General features: G+C 36.8%; 6 protein-coding genes across 18 annotated transcripts; 4 read left to right on the forward strand and 2 right to left on the reverse strand.

Moving 5' to 3' along the window:
• Positions 1-227: 227 nt before the first annotated feature.
• On the reverse strand, positions 228-3,648 carry LOC140984109 (uncharacterized). Of its 5 annotated transcripts, none has more exons than XM_073451309.1 (5): positions 3,324-3,648; positions 2,457-2,613; positions 1,885-1,935; positions 1,550-1,642; positions 228-632 (listed from the first exon to the last, which is right to left on the reverse strand). In XM_073451309.1, the coding sequence occupies exons 1-5, from the start codon at positions 3,440-3,442 to the stop codon at positions 573-575; spliced, it is 480 nt and encodes a 159-aa protein (XP_073307410.1). In that variant the 5' UTR covers positions 3,443-3,648; the 3' UTR covers positions 228-572. The 5 variants fall into 5 exon arrangements, 2 of the variants coding, with proteins under 2 accessions (XP_073307410.1, XP_073307411.1); XM_073451310.1 differs by having other exon boundaries at positions 233-548; XR_012176546.1 differs by having other exon boundaries at positions 236-548; positions 2,437-2,613; positions 3,324-3,363.
• A 1,440-nt stretch (positions 3,649-5,088) lies between these two features.
• LOC140984153 (GDP-L-galactose phosphorylase 2-like) lies at positions 5,089-7,572 on the forward strand. 2 transcript variants are annotated; one of them, XM_073451385.1, is made up of 6 exons: positions 5,089-5,822; positions 5,892-6,013; positions 6,077-6,136; positions 6,238-6,480; positions 6,568-7,002; positions 7,113-7,572. In XM_073451385.1, the coding sequence occupies exons 1-6, from the start codon at positions 5,678-5,680 to the stop codon at positions 7,443-7,445; spliced, it is 1,338 nt and encodes a 445-aa protein (XP_073307486.1). In that variant the 5' UTR covers positions 5,089-5,677; the 3' UTR covers positions 7,446-7,572. The 2 variants fall into 2 exon arrangements, with proteins under 2 accessions (XP_073307486.1, XP_073307487.1); XM_073451386.1 differs by having other exon boundaries at positions 5,092-5,801.
• Positions 7,573-8,068: 496 nt separating this feature from the next.
• On the forward strand, positions 8,069-11,106 carry LOC140984154 (aspartate carbamoyltransferase 1, chloroplastic-like). Of its 4 annotated transcripts, none has more exons than XM_073451387.1 (6): positions 8,069-8,225; positions 8,594-9,171; positions 9,243-9,382; positions 10,138-10,311; positions 10,439-10,675; positions 10,783-11,106. In XM_073451387.1, the coding sequence occupies exons 2-6, from the start codon at positions 8,616-8,618 to the stop codon at positions 10,888-10,890; spliced, it is 1,215 nt and encodes a 404-aa protein (XP_073307488.1). In that variant the 5' UTR covers positions 8,069-8,225; positions 8,594-8,615; the 3' UTR covers positions 10,891-11,106. The 4 variants fall into 4 exon arrangements, with proteins under 4 accessions (XP_073307488.1, XP_073307489.1, XP_073307490.1 ...); XM_073451388.1 differs by having other exon boundaries at positions 8,072-8,225; positions 8,598-9,171; XM_073451389.1 differs by having other exon boundaries at positions 8,084-8,229.
• Positions 11,107-12,279: 1,173 nt separating this feature from the next.
• LOC140984193 (GDP-L-galactose phosphorylase 2-like) lies at positions 12,280-14,763 on the forward strand. Of its 2 annotated transcripts, none has more exons than XM_073451439.1 (6): positions 12,280-13,013; positions 13,083-13,204; positions 13,268-13,327; positions 13,429-13,671; positions 13,759-14,193; positions 14,304-14,763. In XM_073451439.1, the coding sequence occupies exons 1-6, from the start codon at positions 12,869-12,871 to the stop codon at positions 14,634-14,636; spliced, it is 1,338 nt and encodes a 445-aa protein (XP_073307540.1). In that variant the 5' UTR covers positions 12,280-12,868; the 3' UTR covers positions 14,637-14,763. The 2 variants fall into 2 exon arrangements, with proteins under 2 accessions (XP_073307540.1, XP_073307541.1); XM_073451440.1 differs by having other exon boundaries at positions 12,282-12,992.
• A 496-nt stretch (positions 14,764-15,259) lies between these two features.
• On the forward strand, positions 15,260-18,297 carry LOC140984194 (aspartate carbamoyltransferase 1, chloroplastic-like). Of its 4 annotated transcripts, none has more exons than XM_073451441.1 (6): positions 15,260-15,416; positions 15,785-16,362; positions 16,434-16,573; positions 17,329-17,502; positions 17,630-17,866; positions 17,974-18,297. In XM_073451441.1, exons 2-6 carry the CDS (start codon positions 15,807-15,809, stop codon positions 18,079-18,081), a joined length of 1,215 nt encoding a protein of 404 aa, XP_073307542.1. In that variant the 5' UTR covers positions 15,260-15,416; positions 15,785-15,806; the 3' UTR covers positions 18,082-18,297. The 4 variants fall into 4 exon arrangements, with proteins under 4 accessions (XP_073307542.1, XP_073307543.1, XP_073307544.1 ...); XM_073451442.1 differs by having other exon boundaries at positions 15,264-15,416; positions 15,789-16,362; XM_073451443.1 differs by having other exon boundaries at positions 15,272-15,420.
• Positions 18,298-19,021: 724 nt separating this feature from the next.
• On the reverse strand, positions 19,022-21,683 carry LOC140984946 (endoglucanase 11-like). Its single transcript, XM_073452649.1, has 5 exons — positions 21,278-21,683; positions 20,949-21,161; positions 20,579-20,779; positions 20,069-20,326; positions 19,022-19,862 (listed from the first exon to the last, which is right to left on the reverse strand). Exons 1-5 carry the CDS (start codon positions 21,500-21,502, stop codon positions 19,194-19,196), a joined length of 1,566 nt encoding a protein of 521 aa, XP_073308750.1. The 5' UTR covers positions 21,503-21,683; the 3' UTR covers positions 19,022-19,193.
• Between the last annotated feature and the right edge of the window lie 1,218 nt (positions 21,684-22,901).

Raw genomic sequence — 22,901 nt, forward strand, 5'->3', positions numbered from 1 at the left:
TCAATAATTACGTTCCGGATATTCAATTACTTATAGAAATTGCCAATAAAAATCTCAGCTTTTTGAAACAATTCCTGCCCGCTGATCACCTCCCCAACTTCTTCTCCTTCGTCAGGATCTTCAGCATATCTTGCTTCTCCAATCGGGATAAGGTCGGGGACAACGCATATTTTTCTCCTTATTTCTTGGCTTTTAAGGTCAAAAGTACACTAGTGAGGAAAAAAATGAAGATCACAGGTCCACTGATTTATTAATCAAAAGAGATTGAATATATCAATCAAGATATTTTTAAAAGATGTTATCAAGCTAATACATGTACCATAATTTTTGTTAAAATTTTATCACAATTGGGAAGGAAGTGCGTGGGTTTTACAAGAAAATGCTAATGAACCTTTGAAATCATTCAAGATACTTGAAATAGGGGGTCCAACTTTTGTACAAGAGGGGTATCATCCACTGGGAACAAGAATTGCATCAACAGCTTTACATCACCAATTCTTCGAGTTGGCTGCTTAATTTTACAGAAGATTGCGCGCCATTTTTGCAGTCTGTCAAAAAAGTTAAAAAAACTCTTAAGTAGATATTCTCAAGAGAAACGCTACCACACACCCTAGCACAGCTCCAGCAGCAACCTGTAGTTAATAAATCGAGCGACCTTCAGGAACGACAAGGCAATAATGCAGTGAAGTGATTCTTGATAATATCATTGCTTATTTAGCTCAGATATCTAAATGAAACCAGTGAGTTATAGTTTACAAGACCACTGTAATGTACAAAAGAGAATGCATTAGCTAAGACAGGGGAGGCGAATTGTCCTAGATTGTGTTTTGATTGAGGTACTTGAAATTATCAATTTCAAGGCCATTTTACTTGTCGGAGTGAACGTAAATTAAGTGAATTTTCAAATCCATTTCATTCCTATCAATTCAAGCTCAAGCATTAACTCGTGATGAATTTCAAATGTTATTCAAATCAAATGCCTACAAGCAAATCAAATCCATACAATCTTAGCATACCTTTAGATTAACAGGTTTCATTTGGTAGATGCATTTGAATCATGGATTTTCAATGATACCTACGTTGAACCTTTTCTAAATATATTTATAACTTAAAAGCAAACGAACACGAGCTATAAGTTGAGCATGTATCAAATAGAATTTGATAATTAAATTCAAACCATAAGAATATAGTTTGAGTTCAAATTTTAAGTCATGCCAAACTCGAGTTTAAAATAGTGGGTTCTGAGATTGCTAAACAATATGAACTCGAGCTTGAATATGAAATTTAATTACATTTTCTCGAATCCTCGATAGATTCGTTTTCACCTGCTTCAAAGCCAACTAATATGTTTGGCTGAAAAAGAGTGCAGGTATATCATAAATAGAAGCATGTTTGATCTCGGGCTGATTTCCAGGAGTGGGAAACCCAAGAGTAACAATTTAATACATAAACAGATAAGACCCTATTAACTTAGGCATTATGGGACAAATTTGTAGCATAAGAAACATATTGCAATGATGACAAACAATATGAGTATGACTAACCATACCTGAAGTGAAGTGTGACTAAGTGAGTGTCGAAGAGGTCTGACATTAGCAACAAGATGCTCAAGAGGTAATTCACACACAATTTGATTCAATAACTGCAAAATAAAAATAGAAATAGCAGAAACACGACAATAAGTATGATCTCATCAGTCCCAGAACTAAAATGTGAGTGAATTAATGCTGTATATGTAAATGGCAAAATGAAGCAATTATCATAAGGCAGTGTTCTCTCAATTATTTCAGCTCCATGTGCCACATCAAACGACCTAAAGTGAAGTCGACTACCTTAAGAAACTAAAGGCGAAAAGGAAACAATAATAAACATGAAGAATCTTACTTCAGCTTGCCGGCCTGCATGAAGTCTGATGCCAGTAGCATCATACATTACCTGTGATACATCACAATAAATTAGCATGCACTGAAATATTTGTATATTCTCAATCTCTTTAAGAGGAAAAGACTATGAATAAGAATTAATGTATCCAGCAACTGAACACAACTTTAGGAATTGCAACCAGTATCCTAAAGAATACGTTCAGTTATTACTTAGTACGCCCACACCTTAAGCCTAAGAAGAAAACTACTGTTGTATATGTTCTTTTCATTGAGGAAAATGTGATATTAAATCAATAAACAATCTTATAATAAGGCAAATGGCATATTCTCTATCTCTATTACTGACAGACTCCTTAGGTAATGAATTATCTTGAGAAACAAAAAAGTCAAAACTGAGATTGGATCAGGCAATCATTTATGAATCTTGAATCCTGAGAGAATTTTAAGTGAAAATAAATCCCACACATCAACCATACACAACCAAACAGTACCATCTGATGTAATTATACAAAAAGACCTAAACAGCAGGTAATGCAAAAAGTATGAGGGAAACCTGGTTTAGAAAGTACATACAACACATGCCAAGACTATAGCAATGACAAATGATGATTCCCCAGCTCCATCTTGCACCCCAATAGCAGTAGCAAGAGCCGCCAAAGTTGCTAAATGTGATGATGGCATCCCACCTGAACCCAGCATCCTTTTAGAATCCCATCTTTTATCCTTCAACCTGCATGTCTAAGGGAAAATGTTGAAAGATCAAGCAAGAAACCGCAAGATAACAAGAGTGACTAAAAATTGCCCATATGAGGCAAGATGCTAATAAGGCTACCGTAAGATTTATGACCTTCTAAGAACCAAAGAAAACAAAGGCAGCAGATAACCACAATAAACTAGAGAGCTTTGGCAACCTGTTGGGATTTAATATACATTATAACATGTTAAACCACTCAAACATGTAATTTGTTTGTTTCTTCAATTATAGCAACACTTCCCAACAAGCTTGAAAATAACTGCATGCATTCTCCAAATAAAATTCAATTTTGCTTACAAACCACGAGAAATCATCACTGCTCATGGGTGCTAATCTCTGAGACAATAATTTCAAATTAGCAAGAAAATCAGGTAAGAAATGACCTTAATTTCAGAATGATACACTGTCCATTAAGCTACACGATATAAAAAACCCATTACAAATTGTAAAAGGGATAGGAAATATTATAGTGGATGCAAGTTACAAAGAAAAAAGTTATCACGGCCTCGCATATAATCCAGCAATCAACAAATTAAATAATTTTACCAAATCATGCATGTAACGCCATAAAAGATATAGTTTTTCAACTTTCACGGGTAATTTCGAAAACAAATAACAATAATTTAGCTGCCAAAATCATATTCCACCAAAATTTGAATCGAAAGAATGTGCAAAACCAAAAATACCAAGTAGTGAAAGGCTTTAGAAACTGCGCGACAGCACACGCAAGGAAGGACGCGACGAGAGGCAGGTTGGAAGGGGCAATAGACGAACGGAGGCTTGCCGCAGCAATAACGCCCGCCATCACCTCGAAATTAGATCGAAGACGGAATTTGACTTAAAGATTATGATTTTATCCGCCTTCCGATTCCGATAGAGCGATGATAATCGGCGACATGCCGGGATCGGGATTCGGACTTCTGATCGGGAGAAGATTTGGGGAAGGTGAATTCACGCTGGTTGCAGTTGGGTCTAACTTAATTGTGCGTTTTCCGTCTTTCCCACAGCTAAGGTAGGGTAGGACGGAGTGTTCATCAGTCGTTTTTTTCGATTTTTTCATTTTCGATTTTTTCTGCTTTCGTTTCGGTTATTTTTTAAATTTGGATTTGGATTTTCAATTTTTTCGGTTTATCTGAAATTTGAACACCCTAATTTCTGGTGAACTATTGACACGGTCTCCTAATATTAAAATATTATCATTCATGAAATCTAATTTTCTCGTTTTATTTGTAATAAATACACATTTTAATTATACTAGTTACTCTGCACATACGGTACGTATGTGTACAATTTTTTTTATAATTACTGAGAGAAAATTTGACAAATTATCGAGGGACTAAAGTGCTTTGAATTGATGAAATTTAAAAAAATAAAAAAAAAGTGTTTGTTGAAATTAAAAAAAATTGTTATATTGATCTAACATAAGGGCAAAGTTGGAAAGAAAATTTGGTGTCCCATTTTATCTCTATTAGGCCCAAACTTAATATATAGTATAGATAGATAATATAATTATATTTAGATAATTTTATATATGATAATTTTATAATCACAAAGATAAACATAATTATTTAAATAACTTTGACAAAGTAAGAACATAAAATATAATGTTTGCGGAATTCTTCGCCAAGACAGTTACTAGCTAGACTGTATTGAATTGAATTTAAATTATGTAAAAATGTTATTGTTAATAATTTAATTAGTCGATGACATTGTCGGCCACGTTTATTAAGCAAAAATTGGGCCTTTACGTGAGCCTCTGGACCATTTCGTACTCATCGGCGGCCCTTTGTCCGACACCACACATGTTATCATATGGTTATGTTGAGATATTGGTAAGAATTTTATTATCATAAATTAGTTTCCAAGCCCCGTACGGAAGATTTAGATTTTGCAAGTGGATTTGCCTAATTTTGTTGAAGCATGTTGTAAATATGGATTTGTCTATCTAAATTCGACGCATGGAAAATATTATATTCTATTATATGTATCAATTTCATTGAACTGTTTCACGGATAATGGCGGAGCCAGAAATATGGTTTTGCCCGATTAAAATTTTAAACTCTAGAATCTTTTAATATTTTAAATTGATCTACCCGACCTAATATCATATTATTCCAAAATTATACAAAATTTACATATAAATTTAAAAAAAATTGGATCATCCGAGCTCATGCATGTGGCTCCATCACTGTTCACGTATATATAAATGTGTAAGATCATCTCACACGATAAACTTACTGTCATATATATTCTTATATATTACCCACATGCCAGCAATTATTATTATTATTTCATGACATTAATCTCATCAAATTCATTTTTAAAATTATATTGAAAATATTAAAAATAAATTTTAATCTAAGTTTCCACGAAAGGAGACCACGCCAGTGCTCTAAACGCGATCGTTTACGTTACTGCTTCCCTTGTCTCTCTCTCTATGTATATATATGGTATTAGATTTCCTCTTCCCTTCACTAAACTCCGGTAATCTTTTAGTCCTTCCTCGCGAAATCCCGTGGCCATCTCTACATACCTTTTTCCGCTGAGGCTGTCTCTGATTTTAAGTGAAAAGGTTCTAAATACTCAGTTTTTCTCTATTTTTTTGGAAGGGGGTAATACCCGAAGAAGAAAAGTTGTCGACAATCACGGCTTTAATCGGAGTTAGCCGCGCTGTTTTACATGTCCGAGAAGTACGACGCAATGGCTGCATAATCGGGAGCAACCCTGCGATGCACGGCGGACGTGGAGCTTTACCATCTGAAGGCGGCTGCCCTTCAGATCTGCTGTTCCTTGCCGGCGGCGGCTACTTCTTCTATTAGTTCTCATTATCTGTAAATAATTTCACGAATTTTGGATTTAGTATCCTATTATTCGATCAAGAATTTGTCCGGTTTTCACCACTTTGTTTAAGAATATATCTGTTATTAGCAAGAACGACCAAGAATCTGTCTGACTCTACCAACTACCAAGGACGATCAAGAATCTGTTTGATTCTTCCAGCTACCAAGAAAGGAATTGTTTAAAAGACACAAATATTAAGATGGTGCTCAGCATTAAGAGGGTTCCTACTGTTGTTTCCAACTACCAAAAGGCAGAAACGGAGGAAGTAGCTCGCTATCCTAGTGGCTGCGGGCGCAATTGCCTCAGAAGCTGCTGTCTTCGTGGTAGTTTTGGTTGTTTCTGTGGTATTTGCGAGTCTCGTTTGTTTGTTTGTTTGTTACTGTGGTGGAATTCACGGGATCTTGTTTTATCAGGTGCAAAACTGCCATTATACGCTTTTAAGACGGTGAACAAGTTTCCCTGTGACAAGAGTTTAGCTGGCTCTGGGAATAATGGTCCTTCAATAGATTTCTTGGACTCACTTCTTCTTGGCGAGGTAAAAATTGGGTTAATTTTATATTTTTAATTTTGTCATAAATTTTATTGTTCTCGTGGACAGTGGGAGGAGCGTATGCTGAGAGGTCTGTTTCATTATGATGTCACTGCTTGTGAAACCAAGGTTTTGTCCTTTTCTTTGATCTAATCCTGTTTTGAGGAATTTTTTAAGTCTGATCTCTATCATTTTCGGTGTAATTGTTTGTGAATAAAAATGGCGTATAGGTGATTCCTGGGGACTATGGGTTCATTGCTCAGCTGAATGAGGGCAGGCACCTCAAGAAGAGGCCTACTGAGTTTCGTGTTGATAGGGTATTGCAACCCTTCGACCAGAACAAGTTCAACTTCACTATGATCGGGCAAGAAGAAATGCTTTTTCAATTTGAAGCCAGTGAGAGCAATGAGGTCCAGTTCTTTCCGAATGCACCAATTGATATCAAGAATTCGCCTAGCATCGTGGCTATTAACGTACGATATATTTTGCTTTGCTCCATTTGATTTTTTGGTCTGTTAAATTGATGATAGGTAATCGTCCTAGTTTGATTGATTTAACAGGTTAGTCCAATTGAATATGGACATGTGCTGCTGATTCCTCGGATTCTTGAGTGCTTGCCTCAGAGGATTGATCGTGAGAGCTTCTTGCTTGCTCTCCTTATGGCTGTAGAGGCTGGTAACCCCTACTTCAGAGTGGGTTACAATAGCTTAGGTGCATTTGCAACCATCAATCACCTCCACTTTCAGGCCTATTACTTAGCTGCACCTTTCCCTGTCGAAAGGACTCCTTCGAAGAGGATAATCACTATGAAAAGTGGAGTGAAAATCTCGGATATTCTTAACTATCCTGTGCGGGGTCTTGTTTTTGAGGCTGGAAATAAGGTGGGATACTTATCCAATGTGGTTTCAGACGCCTGTATTTTCTTGCAAGAGAACAATGTTCCTTACAATGTACTAATTGCTGATTCTGGAAAGCGTGTTTTCCTCTTCCCGCAGGTAAAATTATATTTGATTTCACTATCGTAATATAGTTTCAAGGGCCTTTTGAATGCATTTCTCATGTTCAAGTCAATGAGGCTAACTTTTAGTCGTGTATGGAAAATCAGTGCTATGCAGAGAAACTTGCTTTAGGGGAAGTGAGTTCCGAGCTACTCAACACACAAGTCAATCCTGCAGTGTGGGAGATTAGTGGACATATGGTACTGAAACGAAAGAAGGATTATGAGGAGGCATCCACAGAAAATGCTTGGAGGCTGTTGGCTGAGGTCTCCCTTTCTGAAGAGAGGTTCCAAGAAGTGAAGGAGCTTATATTTGAATCCATTTGCTGCTGTACCCACGAAGCTAATATTATCACCGAGGATTCAGCTGTCGCCCCTCTATCTCGTGAAAATGAGGAGGATCTCAAAGGCACCTCTCATCCTGATATGGTGCCTGTGTAGCAGCAGAATTCCTTGGTTCCAAGCTCAGATTTCGGTTTATCAGTTGTCTCAACAAGTCTGTGATTGCTGTGTGTTTCTTTTGGTTTTTGCCGTCAGTCTGTTTTATTCATCGGTATGCTTTTCTGTATGTTTGTTACATATTACTTGTCTTTGGATGCTGGGATGATCCATTCCTGTGAAGAAATTATAAGTGTGGTTTGCATGTAAAGATTGTTGGTTCAGCACAATCTCCTCCTCTTGTCTTTCATGAAGGGAATTAAAAAGAGGAAAAGTGGTTAAATAATTTCCGTCAACCATTTTTTAAAGAAAATGATCTCGTCGAGTATATTTGAAATACACTTAAAGAGGTCATTTTTTTTAAAAAAGTGTTGAACGAAGTTAAAAAATAAATAACTCTTACATCTTTACAATATTTCATAATCTAATAACCTCTCTGCAAATTCCCTTTTTATAAGCGCTTAAAAAAGTTATTGTCGAATTTTTCGTTAAAAATTTGTAAAATTTTATTTAAAAAAAGTTTATAATCGTTATTTTTAAAATACTTACAAACATATGCAGTTGGGACATTTTGCTAATTTGGCCAAAGTTTGGGGACGGCAGTTTAATTAACAGTAGATATTTCGTCTCTTTCCCGAACGACATGAAGAGTTTTGTATCGCTGCCTCCAAATGTCCGCTCCATTTTATTTCTCGCACAAAATTTAGTTTTGCTAAAACCCTAGACTCTTGTCGATTCTCGACATCCAAGGGATCCAAAATATACATACGTAGCACAGATTCGGTAAGTCTATTTCGGATTTCGGATTTCTCATTCTCACTGTTTTTATGTTATGTTTTGTAAATAAGAATTAAGTTGCTTTCATTTTTAAGAGAAAGATCATGGCTTTGAAGCTTATAGAGTTCATTTTGGCTACCGAGTTCAATGAGTTTGTTTCATTTTTGGCATTGATGCCTTGTGCAGTTGCAGAGCGCTTAATTTGATGTGGAGATATAATGTTCAATTATTTCATATGGTTGGTTAATCTATGTTTGTATAATGTTTAAATATTTGATGTGAAAGGTCCATTCACTGCGAGTTAAACCATCAGGAATTGGGAAATATTCATTCAAAGATGTTTTCTTTAATAATGATGATGATGATGTGTTTAGTCAGGTGGTTCTATCTGTTGCAATGGCATTGTCTTACTCATTTTCGAAATGGACTGTGAATGGAAGTTGTCTCGTTCCAGAGGCTGCAAAAAACAACGGGAATTTTAATTTCAATTACCTTAGCGGTTGCTTTAAACGAAAATTTCTTTCAATTTCACCATCTTCGTTAGCTGACATGTCACAGTCATGGGTGTCGTGGAATGAGAAATCAGTTGACCCGAGATGGGGTAAGTTGTCTCACACGAGCCGCGTCAAATGCAGTTTATTGGAAGTTGAGATTAAACCTTCATTTGATGTTGGGAATAAGTTTCACCTTGAGGATGTCATTGAAGCTCAGCAATTTGATAGAGACACTCTGAATGCCATATTTGAAGTGGCACTAGAAATGGAGAAAATTGAGAAAAACACATCTGGGGCCCGAATTCTTAAAGGGTATCTGATGGCCACTCTTTTTTACGAGCCCTCGACCAGAACTAGGCTTTCGTTTGAATCTGCTATGAAACGTTTGGGTGGGGAAGTTTTGACAACAGAAAATGCTCGCGAGTTCTCGTCTGCAGCAAAAGGAGAGACACTTGAAGGTATTCAGTAGATTTGTTAACTTAGAGTAATCATTACTAACCATTGACATTGATTTTTCCTTATGGTTCAGATACAGTAAGAACAGTTGAAGGGTACTCTGATATAGTTGTGATTAGACATTTTGAAAGTGGCGCTGCCAGGAGGGCAGCGGCGACAGCCAGTATTCCAATTATTAATGCCGGAGATGGCCCTGGACAGCATCCAACTCAGGTACCCAATTTTTTTTAGATCGACCATATCATTGGGTTCGGGTTTATGAAAACCAATTTATTCTATCCTTTTGTCAACTCTCTAAAATATGTTCCAATATCACATATGAACCGGCTTATTGACAACCCCAAAGGCCCAAACTGACCCCCTTTTAAGAAGAAGAAAAAGGTATATCCTTTTTTCAAGAATATCTATGAGAATCATGTATCCCAGTTTGTTTGGGAGTAAAGATGCATCTCCAGAATTTAGTTTATATGTGTGGATTTGTGTAGCTCGTAGTCTGTATTTTGGCTCTGACGATGAACTGATTGTAGACTTTGGACTAGAAACATTTTATATCAGTATTTAATATGTTGTATCAAGAAAAATGTCTCTGAATAGCTTCTGTAATGAGACAACAATTATGAAGAACTTTTCGTTTAACCTTATATTTTCCATGGTGCAGTTCTTAGCTACAAATTATGATCGTTGCCACTGGAGGCATTTATCAGTTATAACTTGTGATGACTTTAAACTTTCCGCATGAGTTTCTCTTTATGGTCCGTCTGTCTTGTCTGGGTCCTCGTGACAAAAAAATTAAAGTACATCATATAAATAATATTCCACGGATAAAGGAAGCAGTAGTAACTTGTGGCGCCAGTTCGCACATAATGTTTATCTGTTTGCTTGAACAGGACTTTAGCGAATCAAAACGTATTATGTACCATAAAGTTTACTGTAGAATTTGCACTTTTTAATTTTATGGCAATGAACAGGCCCTCTTGGATGTGTACACTATTCAAAGGGAGATAGGAAAAATTGATGGCATCAAAGTTGGACTTGTTGGAGATCTTGCTTATGGAAGAACAGTTCGATCACTTGCCTATTTACTCGCCAAGTACAAGGATGTTAAGCTCTACCTCGTGTCGCCTGAAGTAGTAAAGATGAAGGTGAAACCGATTGGAGTTATAAGAACCTATTTTCGGTTTAAGCATATGAAAAGTAAATTTGTAAATGGGATCGTATTAGTAAATCCTTTGTGAACTCATTGGTATATCATTACCATTCCAATTTCAGGATGACATCAAAGATTATCTGACATCTAAGGGAGTTGAATGGGAAGAAAGTGCTGATTTAATGGAGGTTGCTTCAAAATGTGATGTGGTATACCAAACTCGCATCCAACGTGAAAGATTCGGGGAAAGAATAGATCTCTATGAAGAAGCTCGGGGAAAGTACATAGTGGATCAGAATATCCTTAATGTGATGCAGAAACACGCCGTTGTGATGCATCCGCTACCAAGGCTTGATGAGGTTAGGTTCTAGTTCCAGCTTCACTGGTACCTTCCATTATGATTCTGTTTCAAACAACACGTCCCCTTAGACCCCATTTTTAATGATTATTTCTTGATTAATAATAGATCACTGTTGATGTCGACGTCGATCCACGGGCTGCATACTTTAGACAAGCAAAGAATGGTCTTTATATTCGCATGGCTCTATTGAAGCTCTTACTTCTTGGTTGGTGAGGCAGGAAGCAGAATTTTATAATATTTATTCTTGGTCAGCTCTTCTTTCTTGAGATTGAAAGAACAATTGTGGGGTGATCAGATTTTTGTCTCAACCGGCTCAATTTACCATTAAAATTTTGTTGGAAACGGATGAACTTGCATCGACGATTGCTAAATTTTATGACGAACCTAAACTTGATTATGATTAATAATTATATCGCCACCCATTCTCTAGATCATCCTTAATTTATTAGAATATAATTTATTGGGTGGGAGTCAATACAGTATTATCGGCTATATGTTTCATAAAGTTGTCTTGGATTATAATATGTCTAAGGCCTAAGCTTCCTCGAATTCTCCTGTACAAAAACTCCAGACAGTTTTATGGATTAATTTTATAAGACAGATATTCTATTTGGGTCACTCATGAAAAAATATTATTTTTTATTATAAATATTATTTTTTATTGTAAATATGGATATATTAACTCAAGATTTGTAATATTATCTCATAAAAGATCTATTAATTGTAATGAATGAGTTATATTGTCTCACAAAAGACTAATGATGACTCGACTTGCATTGATCTTACGTTTTTTGTTCACCCCCAATCCAAATATCATGATTTTTTTCCACCAGCACAATGCCAAAATAATAATTTAATTATTATTTTGGTTAGTTTTAAAATTCGTTCTCTCAAATTCCATAAGAAATTTTTCCTTCACTTTTTAATTCGTATTACGACTTCAGAAACCCGATTTCGATGTCGAATTTTTAAGGCCACCTTCACCGGGTAAAGGCTAAAATATGGAAACTAATCGGGCTGACCTATGCCAAGAATCTCTGTTTGTCCTTTAAATCTTTAAACCAGATCAATTCGCATGTGTTGTGTCTCAAAATTTAATTCTGTACGTCGGTGAAGTTACACCTTTGATTCACCTTGTTTACTTCTTCTCCAGTTGCTGGTGGCTGGCAGTTCGTACAATAACTGAAAATCAATCACACCCAAAAAAAAAAAAAATGGGTCTTTGGAAAAATTGAACGTTAATTAATNCCTAATATCATATTATTCCAAAATTATACAAAATTTACATATAAATTTAAAAAAAATTGGATCATCCGAGCTCATGCATGTGGCTCCATCACTGTTCACGTATATATAAATGTGTAAGATCATCTCACACGATAAACTTACTGTCATATATATTCTTATATATTACCCACATGCCAGCAATTATTATTATTATTTCATGACATTAATCTCATCAAATTCATTTTTAAAATTATATTGAAAATATTAAAAATAAATTTTAATCTAAGTTTCCACGAAAGGAGACCACGCCAGTGCTCTAAACGCGATCGTTTACGTTACTGCTTCCCTTGTCTCTCTCTCTATGTATATATATGGTATTAGATTTCCTCTTCCCTTCACTAAACTCCGGTAATCTTTTAGTCCTTCCTCGCGAAATCCCGTGGCCATCTCTACATACCTTTTTCCGCTGAGGCTGTCTCTGATTTTAAGTGAAAAGGTTCTAAATACTCAGTTTTTCTCTATTTTTTTGGAAGGGGGTAATACCCGAAGAAGAAAAGTTGTCGACAATCACGGCTTTAATCGGAGTTAGCCGCGCTGTTTTACATGTCCGAGAAGTACGACGCAATGGCTGCATAATCGGGAGCAACCCTGCGATGCACGGCGGACGTGGAGCTTTACCATCTGAAGGCGGCTGCCCTTCAGATCTGCTGTTCCTTGCCGGCGGCGGCTACTTCTTCTATTAGTTCTCATTATCTGTAAATAATTTCACGAATTTTGGATTTAGTATCCTATTATTCGATCAAGAATTTGTCCGGTTTTCACCACTTTGTTTAAGAATATATCTGTTATTAGCAAGAACGACCAAGAATCTGTCTGACTCTACCAACTACCAAGGACGATCAAGAATCTGTTTGATTCTTCCAGCTACCAAGAAAGGAATTGTTTAAAAGACACAAATATTAAGATGGTGCTCAGCATTAAGAGGGTTCCTACTGTTGTTTCCAACTACCAAAAGGCAGAAACGGAGGAAGTAGCTCGCTATCCTAGTGGCTGCGGGCGCAATTGCCTCAGAAGCTGCTGTCTTCGTGGTAGTTTTGGTTGTTTCTGTGGTATTTGCGAGTCTCGTTTGTTTGTTTGTTTGTTACTGTGGTGGAATTCACGGGATCTTGTTTTATCAGGTGCAAAACTGCCATTATACGCTTTTAAGACGGTGAACAAGTTTCCCTGTGACAAGAGTTTAGCTGGCTCTGGGAATAATGGTCCTTCAATAGATTTCTTGGACTCACTTCTTCTTGGCGAGGTAAAAATTGGGTTAATTTTATATTTTTAATTTTGTCATAAATTTTATTGTTCTCGTGGACAGTGGGAGGAGCGTATGCTGAGAGGTCTGTTTCATTATGATGTCACTGCTTGTGAAACCAAGGTTTTGTCCTTTTCTTTGATCTAATCCTGTTTTGAGGAATTTTTTAAGTCTGATCTCTATCATTTTCGGTGTAATTGTTTGTGAATAAAAATGGCGTATAGGTGATTCCTGGGGACTATGGGTTCATTGCTCAGCTGAATGAGGGCAGGCACCTCAAGAAGAGGCCTACTGAGTTTCGTGTTGATAGGGTATTGCAACCCTTCGACCAGAACAAGTTCAACTTCACTATGATCGGGCAAGAAGAAATGCTTTTTCAATTTGAAGCCAGTGAGAGCAATGAGGTCCAGTTCTTTCCGAATGCACCAATTGATATCAAGAATTCGCCTAGCATCGTGGCTATTAACGTACGATATATTTTGCTTTGCTCCATTTGATTTTTTGGTCTGTTAAATTGATGATAGGTAATCGTCCTAGTTTGATTGATTTAACAGGTTAGTCCAATTGAATATGGACATGTGCTGCTGATTCCTCGGATTCTTGAGTGCTTGCCTCAGAGGATTGATCGTGAGAGCTTCTTGCTTGCTCTCCTTATGGCTGTAGAGGCTGGTAACCCCTACTTCAGAGTGGGTTACAATAGCTTAGGTGCATTTGCAACCATCAATCACCTCCACTTTCAGGCCTATTACTTAGCTGCACCTTTCCCTGTCGAAAGGACTCCTTCGAAGAGGATAATCACTATGAAAAGTGGAGTGAAAATCTCGGATATTCTTAACTATCCTGTGCGGGGTCTTGTTTTTGAGGCTGGAAATAAGGTGGGATACTTATCCAATGTGGTTTCAGACGCCTGTATTTTCTTGCAAGAGAACAATGTTCCTTACAATGTACTAATTGCTGATTCTGGAAAGCGTGTTTTCCTCTTCCCGCAGGTAAAATTATATTTGATTTCACTATCGTAATATAGTTTCAAGGGCCTTTTGAATGCATTTCTCATGTTCAAGTCAATGAGGCTAACTTTTAGTCGTGTATGGAAAATCAGTGCTATGCAGAGAAACTTGCTTTAGGGGAAGTGAGTTCCGAGCTACTCAACACACAAGTCAATCCTGCAGTGTGGGAGATTAGTGGACATATGGTACTGAAACGAAAGAAGGATTATGAGGAGGCATCCACAGAAAATGCTTGGAGGCTGTTGGCTGAGGTCTCCCTTTCTGAAGAGAGGTTCCAAGAAGTGAAGGAGCTTATATTTGAATCCATTTGCTGCTGTACCCACGAAGCTAATATTATCACCGAGGATTCAGCTGTCGCCCCTCTATCTCGTGAAAATGAGGAGGATCTCAAAGGCACCTCTCATCCTGATATGGTGCCTGTGTAGCAGCAGAATTCCTTGGTTCCAAGCTCAGATTTCGGTTTATCAGTTGTCTCAACAAGTCTGTGATTGCTGTGTGTTTCTTTTGGTTTTTGCCGTCAGTCTGTTTTATTCATCGGTATGCTTTTCTGTATGTTTGTTACATATTACTTGTCTTTGGATGCTGGGATGATCCATTCCTGTGAAGAAATTATAAGTGTGGTTTGCATGTAAAGATTGTTGGTTCAGCACAATCTCCTCCTCTTGTCTTTCATGAAGGGAATTAAAAAGAGGAAAAGTGGTTAAATAATTTCCGTCAACCATTTTTTAAAGAAAATGATCTCGTCGAGTATATTTGAAATACACTTAAAGAGGTCATTTTTTTTAAAAAAGTGTTGAACGAAGTTAAAAAATAAATAACTCTTACATCTTTACAATATTTCATAATCTAATAACCTCTCTGCAAATTCCCTTTTTATAAGCGCTTAAAAAAGTTATTGTCGAATTTTTCGTTAAAAATTTGTAAAATTTTATTTAAAAAAAGTTTATAATCGTTATTTTTAAAATACTTACAAACATATGCAGTTGGGACATTTTGCTAATTTGGCCAAAGTTTGGGGACGGCAGTTTAATTAACAGTAGATATTTCGTCTCTTTCCCGAACGACATGAAGAGTTTTGTATCGCTGCCTCCAAATGTCCGCTCCATTTTATTTCTCGCACAAAATTTAGTTTTGCTAAAACCCTAGACTCTTGTCGATTCTCGACATCCAAGGGATCCAAAATATACATACGTAGCACAGATTCGGTAAGTCTATTTCGGATTTCGGATTTCTCATTCTCACTGTTTTTATGTTATGTTTTGTAAATAAGAATTAAGTTGCTTTCATTTTTAAGAGAAAGATCATGGCTTTGAAGCTTATAGAGTTCATTTTGGCTACCGAGTTCAATGAGTTTGTTTCATTTTTGGCATTGATGCCTTGTGCAGTTGCAGAGCGCTTAATTTGATGTGGAGATATAATGTTCAATTATTTCATATGGTTGGTTAATCTATGTTTGTATAATGTTTAAATATTTGATGTGAAAGGTCCATTCACTGCGAGTTAAACCATCAGGAATTGGGAAATATTCATTCAAAGATGTTTTCTTTAATAATGATGATGATGATGTGTTTAGTCAGGTGGTTCTATCTGTTGCAATGGCATTGTCTTACTCATTTTCGAAATGGACTGTGAATGGAAGTTGTCTCGTTCCAGAGGCTGCAAAAAACAACGGGAATTTTAATTTCAATTACCTTAGCGGTTGCTTTAAACGAAAATTTCTTTCAATTTCACCATCTTCGTTAGCTGACATGTCACAGTCATGGGTGTCGTGGAATGAGAAATCAGTTGACCCGAGATGGGGTAAGTTGTCTCACACGAGCCGCGTCAAATGCAGTTTATTGGAAGTTGAGATTAAACCTTCATTTGATGTTGGGAATAAGTTTCACCTTGAGGATGTCATTGAAGCTCAGCAATTTGATAGAGACACTCTGAATGCCATATTTGAAGTGGCACTAGAAATGGAGAAAATTGAGAAAAACACATCTGGGGCCCGAATTCTTAAAGGGTATCTGATGGCCACTCTTTTTTACGAGCCCTCGACCAGAACTAGGCTTTCGTTTGAATCTGCTATGAAACGTTTGGGTGGGGAAGTTTTGACAACAGAAAATGCTCGCGAGTTCTCGTCTGCAGCAAAAGGAGAGACACTTGAAGGTATTCAGTAGATTTGTTAACTTAGAGTAATCATTACTAACCATTGACATTGATTTTTCCTTATGGTTCAGATACAGTAAGAACAGTTGAAGGGTACTCTGATATAGTTGTGATTAGACATTTTGAAAGTGGCGCTGCCAGGAGGGCAGCGGCGACAGCCAGTATTCCAATTATTAATGCCGGAGATGGCCCTGGACAGCATCCAACTCAGGTACCCAATTTTTTTTAGATCGACCATATCATTGGGTTCGGGTTTATGAAAACCAATTTATTCTATCCTTTTGTCAACTCTCTAAAATATGTTCCAATATCACATATGAACCGGCTTATTGACAACCCCAAAGGCCCAAACTGACCCCCTTTTAAGAAGAAGAAAAAGGTATATCCTTTTTTCAAGAATATCTATGAGAATCATGTATCCCAGTTTGTTTGGGAGTAAAGATGCATCTCCAGAATTTAGTTTATATGTGTGGATTTGTGTAGCTCGTAGTCTGTATTTTGGCTCTGACGATGAACTGATTGTAGACTTTGGACTAGAAACATTTTATATCAGTATTTAATATGTTGTATCAAGAAAAATGTCTCTGAATAGCTTCTGTAATGAGACAACAATTATGAAGAACTTTTCGTTTAACCTTATATTTTCCATGGTGCAGTTCTTAGCTACAAATTATGATCGTTGCCACTGGAGGCATTTATCAGTTATAACTTGTGATGACTTTAAACTTTCCGCATGAGTTTCTCTTTATGGTCCGTCTGTCTTGTCTGGGTCCTCGTGACAAAAAAATTAAAGTACATCATATAAATAATATTCCACGGATAAAGGAAGCAGTAGTAACTTGTGGCGCCAGTTCGCACATAATGTTTATCTGTTTGCTTGAACAGGACTTTAGCGAATCAAAACGTATTATGTACCATAAAGTTTACTGTAGAATTTGCACTTTTTAATTTTATGGCAATGAACAGGCCCTCTTGGATGTGTACACTATTCAAAGGGAGATAGGAAAAATTGATGGCATCAAAGTTGGACTTGTTGGAGATCTTGCTTATGGAAGAACAGTTCGATCACTTGCCTATTTACTCGCCAAGTACAAGGATGTTAAGCTCTACCTCGTGTCGCCTGAAGTAGTAAAGATGAAGGTGAAACCGATTGGAGTTATAAGAACCTATTTTCGGTTTAAGCATATGAAAAGTAAATTTGTAAATGGGATCGTATTAGTAAATCCTTTGTGAACTCATTGGTATATCATTACCATTCCAATTTCAGGATGACATCAAAGATTATCTGACATCTAAGGGAGTTGAATGGGAAGAAAGTGCTGATTTAATGGAGGTTGCTTCAAAATGTGATGTGGTATACCAAACTCGCATCCAACGTGAAAGATTCGGGGAAAGAATAGATCTCTATGAAGAAGCTCGGGGAAAGTACATAGTGGATCAGAATATCCTTAATGTGATGCAGAAACACGCCGTTGTGATGCATCCGCTACCAAGGCTTGATGAGGTTAGGTTCTAGTTCCAGCTTCACTGGTACCTTCCATTATGATTCTGTTTCAAACAACACGTCCCCTTAGACCCCATTTTTAATGATTATTTCTTGATTAATAATAGATCACTGTTGATGTCGACGTCGATCCACGGGCTGCATACTTTAGACAAGCAAAGAATGGTCTTTATATTCGCATGGCTCTATTGAAGCTCTTACTTCTTGGTTGGTGAGGCAGGAAGCAGAATTTTATAATATTTATTCTTGGTCAGCTCTTCTTTCTTGAGATTGAAAGAACAATTGTGGGGTGATCAGATTTTTGTCTCAACCGGCTCAATTTACCATTAAAATTTTGTTGGAAACGGATGAACTTGCATCGACGATTGCTAAATTTTATGACGAACCTAAACTTGATTATGATTAATAATTATATCGCCACCCATTCTCTAGATCATCCTTAATTTATTAGAATATAATTTATTGGGTGGGAGTCAATACAGTATTATCGGCTATATGTTTCATAAAGTTGTCTTGGATTATAATATGTCTAAGGCCTAAGCTTCCTCGAATTCTCCTGTACAAAAACTCCTGCAAGACAGTTTTATTGATTAATTTTATAAGACAGATATTCTATTTGGGTCACTCATGAAAAAATATTATTTTTTATTATAAATATTATTTTTTATTGTAAATATGGATATATTAACTCAAGATTTGTAATATTATCTCATAAAAGATCTATTAATTGTAATGAATGAGTTATATTGTCTCACAAAAGACTAATGATGACTCGACTTGCATTGATCTTACGTTTTTTGTTCACCCCCAATCCAAATATCATGATTTTTTTCCACCAGCACAATGCCAAAATAATAATTTAATTATTATTTTGGTTAGTTTTAAAATTCGTTCTCTCAAATTCCATAAGAAATTTTTCCTTCACTTTTTAATTCGTATTACGACTTCAGAAACCCGATTTCGATGTCGAATTTTTAAGGCCACCTTCACCGGGTAAAGGCTAAAATATGGAAACTAATCGGGCTGACCTATGCCAAGAATCTCTGTTTGTCCTTTAAATCTTTAAACCAGATCAATTCGCATGTGTTGTGTCTCAAAATTTAATTCTGTACGTCGGTGAAGTTACACCTTTGATTCACCTTGTTTACTTCTTCTCCAGTTGCTGGTGGCTGGCAGTTCGTACAATAACTGAAAATCAATCACACCCAAAAAAAAAAAAAATGGGTCTTTGGAAAAATTGAACGTTAATTAATACCCTTTTCTTAACTATTATTTTCCCTGTGTATTTTCTTCGTTCACGTGCTATACCAAAAATAATCATGTCTGTTTAAGTGAAGGATACTAGGGAGAGCCTCTCCGAAGCAGTGGCAGTGGAATTGCCCTTTTCCAGTGAGTGCAACTTGGCGAAAACTCCAACCAAAGGCGCTGTATTGTATGTGCAAGCCTCAGTCTGAGCAAAGTTACCCCTTCGATCCATGAAGTTATCCTTATCATCGGGTCCACCAACCAAGGCTCCTACTATGACATTCGGGTTTGGTTTCTGCCTTCCAAACCAGTTATCATATCCCTGCTTGCACCCAACAAAAACCTTGCTATTCTTGAACGAATCCATGGATGCTCCCCTATGGTGCACTCGATTGGGATAGGACGGTCCATAGCCGACCAGGTAACTCAATCCCATAGGATTCGAGCCCAGAATGTAGTGTGCTTGAGATTCGACGAATGAGAGGATTTCATCGGAACTCACCGAGTCTTTGTCACAGTTGAGTCTTCGGTTAGTGGATTGAAGATGATCAGAGTAGAGTGTGAGTAAGAATACTGCGGTGGAAACGTACTGCATGTTGTTCCATCTCCTGGTGTACAGTAGGCCACCCGGTGTTTGTCGCACGTTGGTCGAGTTGTTCTTGTTTAGGCAAGCACAAATGTATTGTTCTCCTTTTGAACGGTACTGATCGAGGATCTCCTTCTGTTGTTGGCTTTTGCCTTCCCTTGGCAACTGCAAAAAATTTACAGAGGAAAACAATATGTTAAAAATACTCTGAGTGGTAAAAATATTTCATTTTTTGCATGGAATTCTTGGCCTTGTAAACAAAAATGTGAAATTTAAAATACAACATGCATGAGTTGCAAGCAATTGATCATCAAATCCGAAACGAAAAGAAATTAGCATTAAAAAGAAAAGTTAAATGTTTACGTATTTACCATAGCGGCAATGATCTGAAGTCCCGCATACTTAACATCCCAGCTAAATTCAGCAATGGCCCAAGTGATCCCACGAAAAGATTGCGCATTTTGAATGGCGTAATTCAAGTATTGTATTTCATTGTCGGTAGCCTTGTAGAGCCACAAAGCTGCCCACAACAACTCATCTACGTACCCGCTCACCGACGGGTAATATCCCTTCGATTCTTTAATGCTGCGGTCATATTTCTCTCTGTATTTGTCACCAAATTCAAACAACTGCACGTACACAATTTCCCACTATGTCATTCGACATTAATGCAATTTAAACTTAATTGAACTAATTTGAAAATGGGGTTCGGGTTTCTAATATGATTGAATTTTTATTTTTTCATAGGTGAAACGTGCAACACATATCTTAGTATCTTAGTACAGATCATTAAATACTAATTAAATATATGAAAAGAAAAATAATTCAATCGTAATGCTAGTAATTTTCATTTTTCAATCTACTTTTATCCGCCAACTTACCTGTTTCGCATGCTCCAAGAGAAGGTGGGAGTACTGTAAATTTGTTCTCCTGAACACCATCGCCGCTGCTGCCATGGCGGCTGCGGTCTCCGCCACCACTTCCGAACCCGGGTTCTCCTCATCCACCTTATACGCTCGGCGGGATGTCGTCATATCCTCCGGCCGCTGCCAGCATAGGTGATCGGTGTCACCATCACCCACCTAATTAAAAGCCAACCTCAAATCTTTTAAAGCATCATCAAATTCTAACAATCCCTATTGTCTAAAACTGACAGAATTGATAACAACATAAAAAATCAGGACTTCAAATCTTTGAAGCACGCAGGAAATTGGAAGCGTTTAGTTTGTTGATAGTACAATAAGAATTCACCATAGCCCAAAGAGTATTAGGATGTGTGTGTGCTTTGATGAAGTAATCCGTTCCCCATTTGATCGCTTCGAGGGCATGCTGGAGTTCTCCTGCGGCAGCGATTTCATCCCGGTATTCAATGACACCCCATGAAAGCATTGTAATGGTAAAGGCCATTGGAAGACCAAACTTGACGTTATCACCTGCATCATAATATCCCCCCACCAAGTCCACCTATTTCCAAGAACACGGATGAAATTTCATTAGATTTCAAGAGGGATTTTTTCTATTGTTCTCGTTTAGCACATTAATCTATTTAATTTAACATTTGAGCACAACACAAAACAGACCCCTTGTTCGAGGCCGTCGGTAAGGCCGGAGTGGTGGCGCCATGTCACCCTCTGATTGTACGGCAGGTGGCCCGATCGCTGCGCTTCGAAGTACATTAGACTCTTGGCTAGAGCATCTCCATAGTCGAAGGAATGAGAGAAAGGAAGAGTGGAAAATAAGTAAAGTATTTGAACTAGCAACTGCGGAAAAGGCATGCATTGGCACTGCCTTTTCCTCTCCCCCATTGCTTTCTTGTAAGCGAAATCTTGAAGTTTCTGTTAAATTCTGAGCTATCACTAACTTTCTTCCTTTTGCTCCAACGACGTGATTTTGTCCTCTATATATAACATTTGGTTGCCTGATGATTTGGAGTATTCTGCATGTTTTTAATGTTCTATGATATTTGGTTTCTTGGAATTTAGTTCACAATATATTGGATTTATGGTAATTTAATTGAGTACAAATAACTATATGAACTGATGTAAAACATGTCAGATATACACGTGGCGTTGTATAAATTACATGTAAAAGAAGTGATATATTGATTTGGAGAAAGATCCGACCGTTCATTTATGTAGCTAATCTGTATGTTTCATGTGCATAAAGTGAATTCAACACAGCTAACTGGTAAAGGAAAAACCAGATTTAATTTGGGCATTCATACTAAGGCTTATTTGGAAATTTCCAGATATTTATATGTAAATTCGTTGGAACATAGCAAAAAAGGCCATAGATGGGAAGAAATGGTAAGATTTTATTCATGTGTCTATGAATCCGAAGTTGGGTTTGAAGATCGCCATTCCGGAATTAGATTTTTTTTCTGCAACATATTTTATTTTTGATGATTGAGATGTTAGATTAACATTTAATATATTTAGGCATCTTCAACGTTAACCATTAAAGGCACTTTAAAATAGTTGGAAAAAAATGCAAATTATGAACTCAGAAAGAAAGTTTACACGAGTTTACTCAGTGTAGGCATAACGATTTGATGATCGTCAGAATCATGGGTTTACCCACTGTGTAAATGTGGGATTATTACATCACAATAATGAAAAAGAAAGTGCTTTGCTATGAGTAATTTTTTTTTAGATTTAAATGATCCTTTTCCCTTTGGACGTAGAATGTATGAACAAACAAGATTCGTTTTTGTTTTTTTACTATAAACTTCTTTTTCGGTGCACACTGATTAAAACATAACAAGCATATCTTTTTACAATTGATGTAACAATTGAATTATTGAAATTATGGGGTTACTAATTTTGGATTCATCTTTATAACCATAGGAATTCATTCTCGTGCGAGCTATAAAGATGAATCCAAAAAATATATATACACACACATCAATCAATATGTTGTGAGGTATTGATCGTGACAGACACGAAATGAACTAACTGGGTCATTTTGAATTGGTAGGTCTTCAGATTGGACTCGGACACTTAATAAAGCCGGGTCTACAATAATTCCATCAACCAACTTTACACCACTCGATTCGTTGGGTCGGCCTAACAAGACAATGTTTACCCCCACCTCAGATCTCATGGCTTCTTGTAATTTAATTTATAATTTTCATCCTCTCTCAATAAAATAAAACTAATAAAAATAAAAGAAACCAATTTTTTTTCTTTTTTTTATTTTTTTATC

This window comes from Primulina huaijiensis, chromosome 9 (assembly GCF_012295235.1).
Source record: "Primulina huaijiensis isolate GDHJ02 chromosome 9, ASM1229523v2, whole genome shotgun sequence".
Taxonomy (NCBI): Eukaryota; Viridiplantae; Streptophyta; class Magnoliopsida; order Lamiales; family Gesneriaceae; genus Primulina; species Primulina huaijiensis.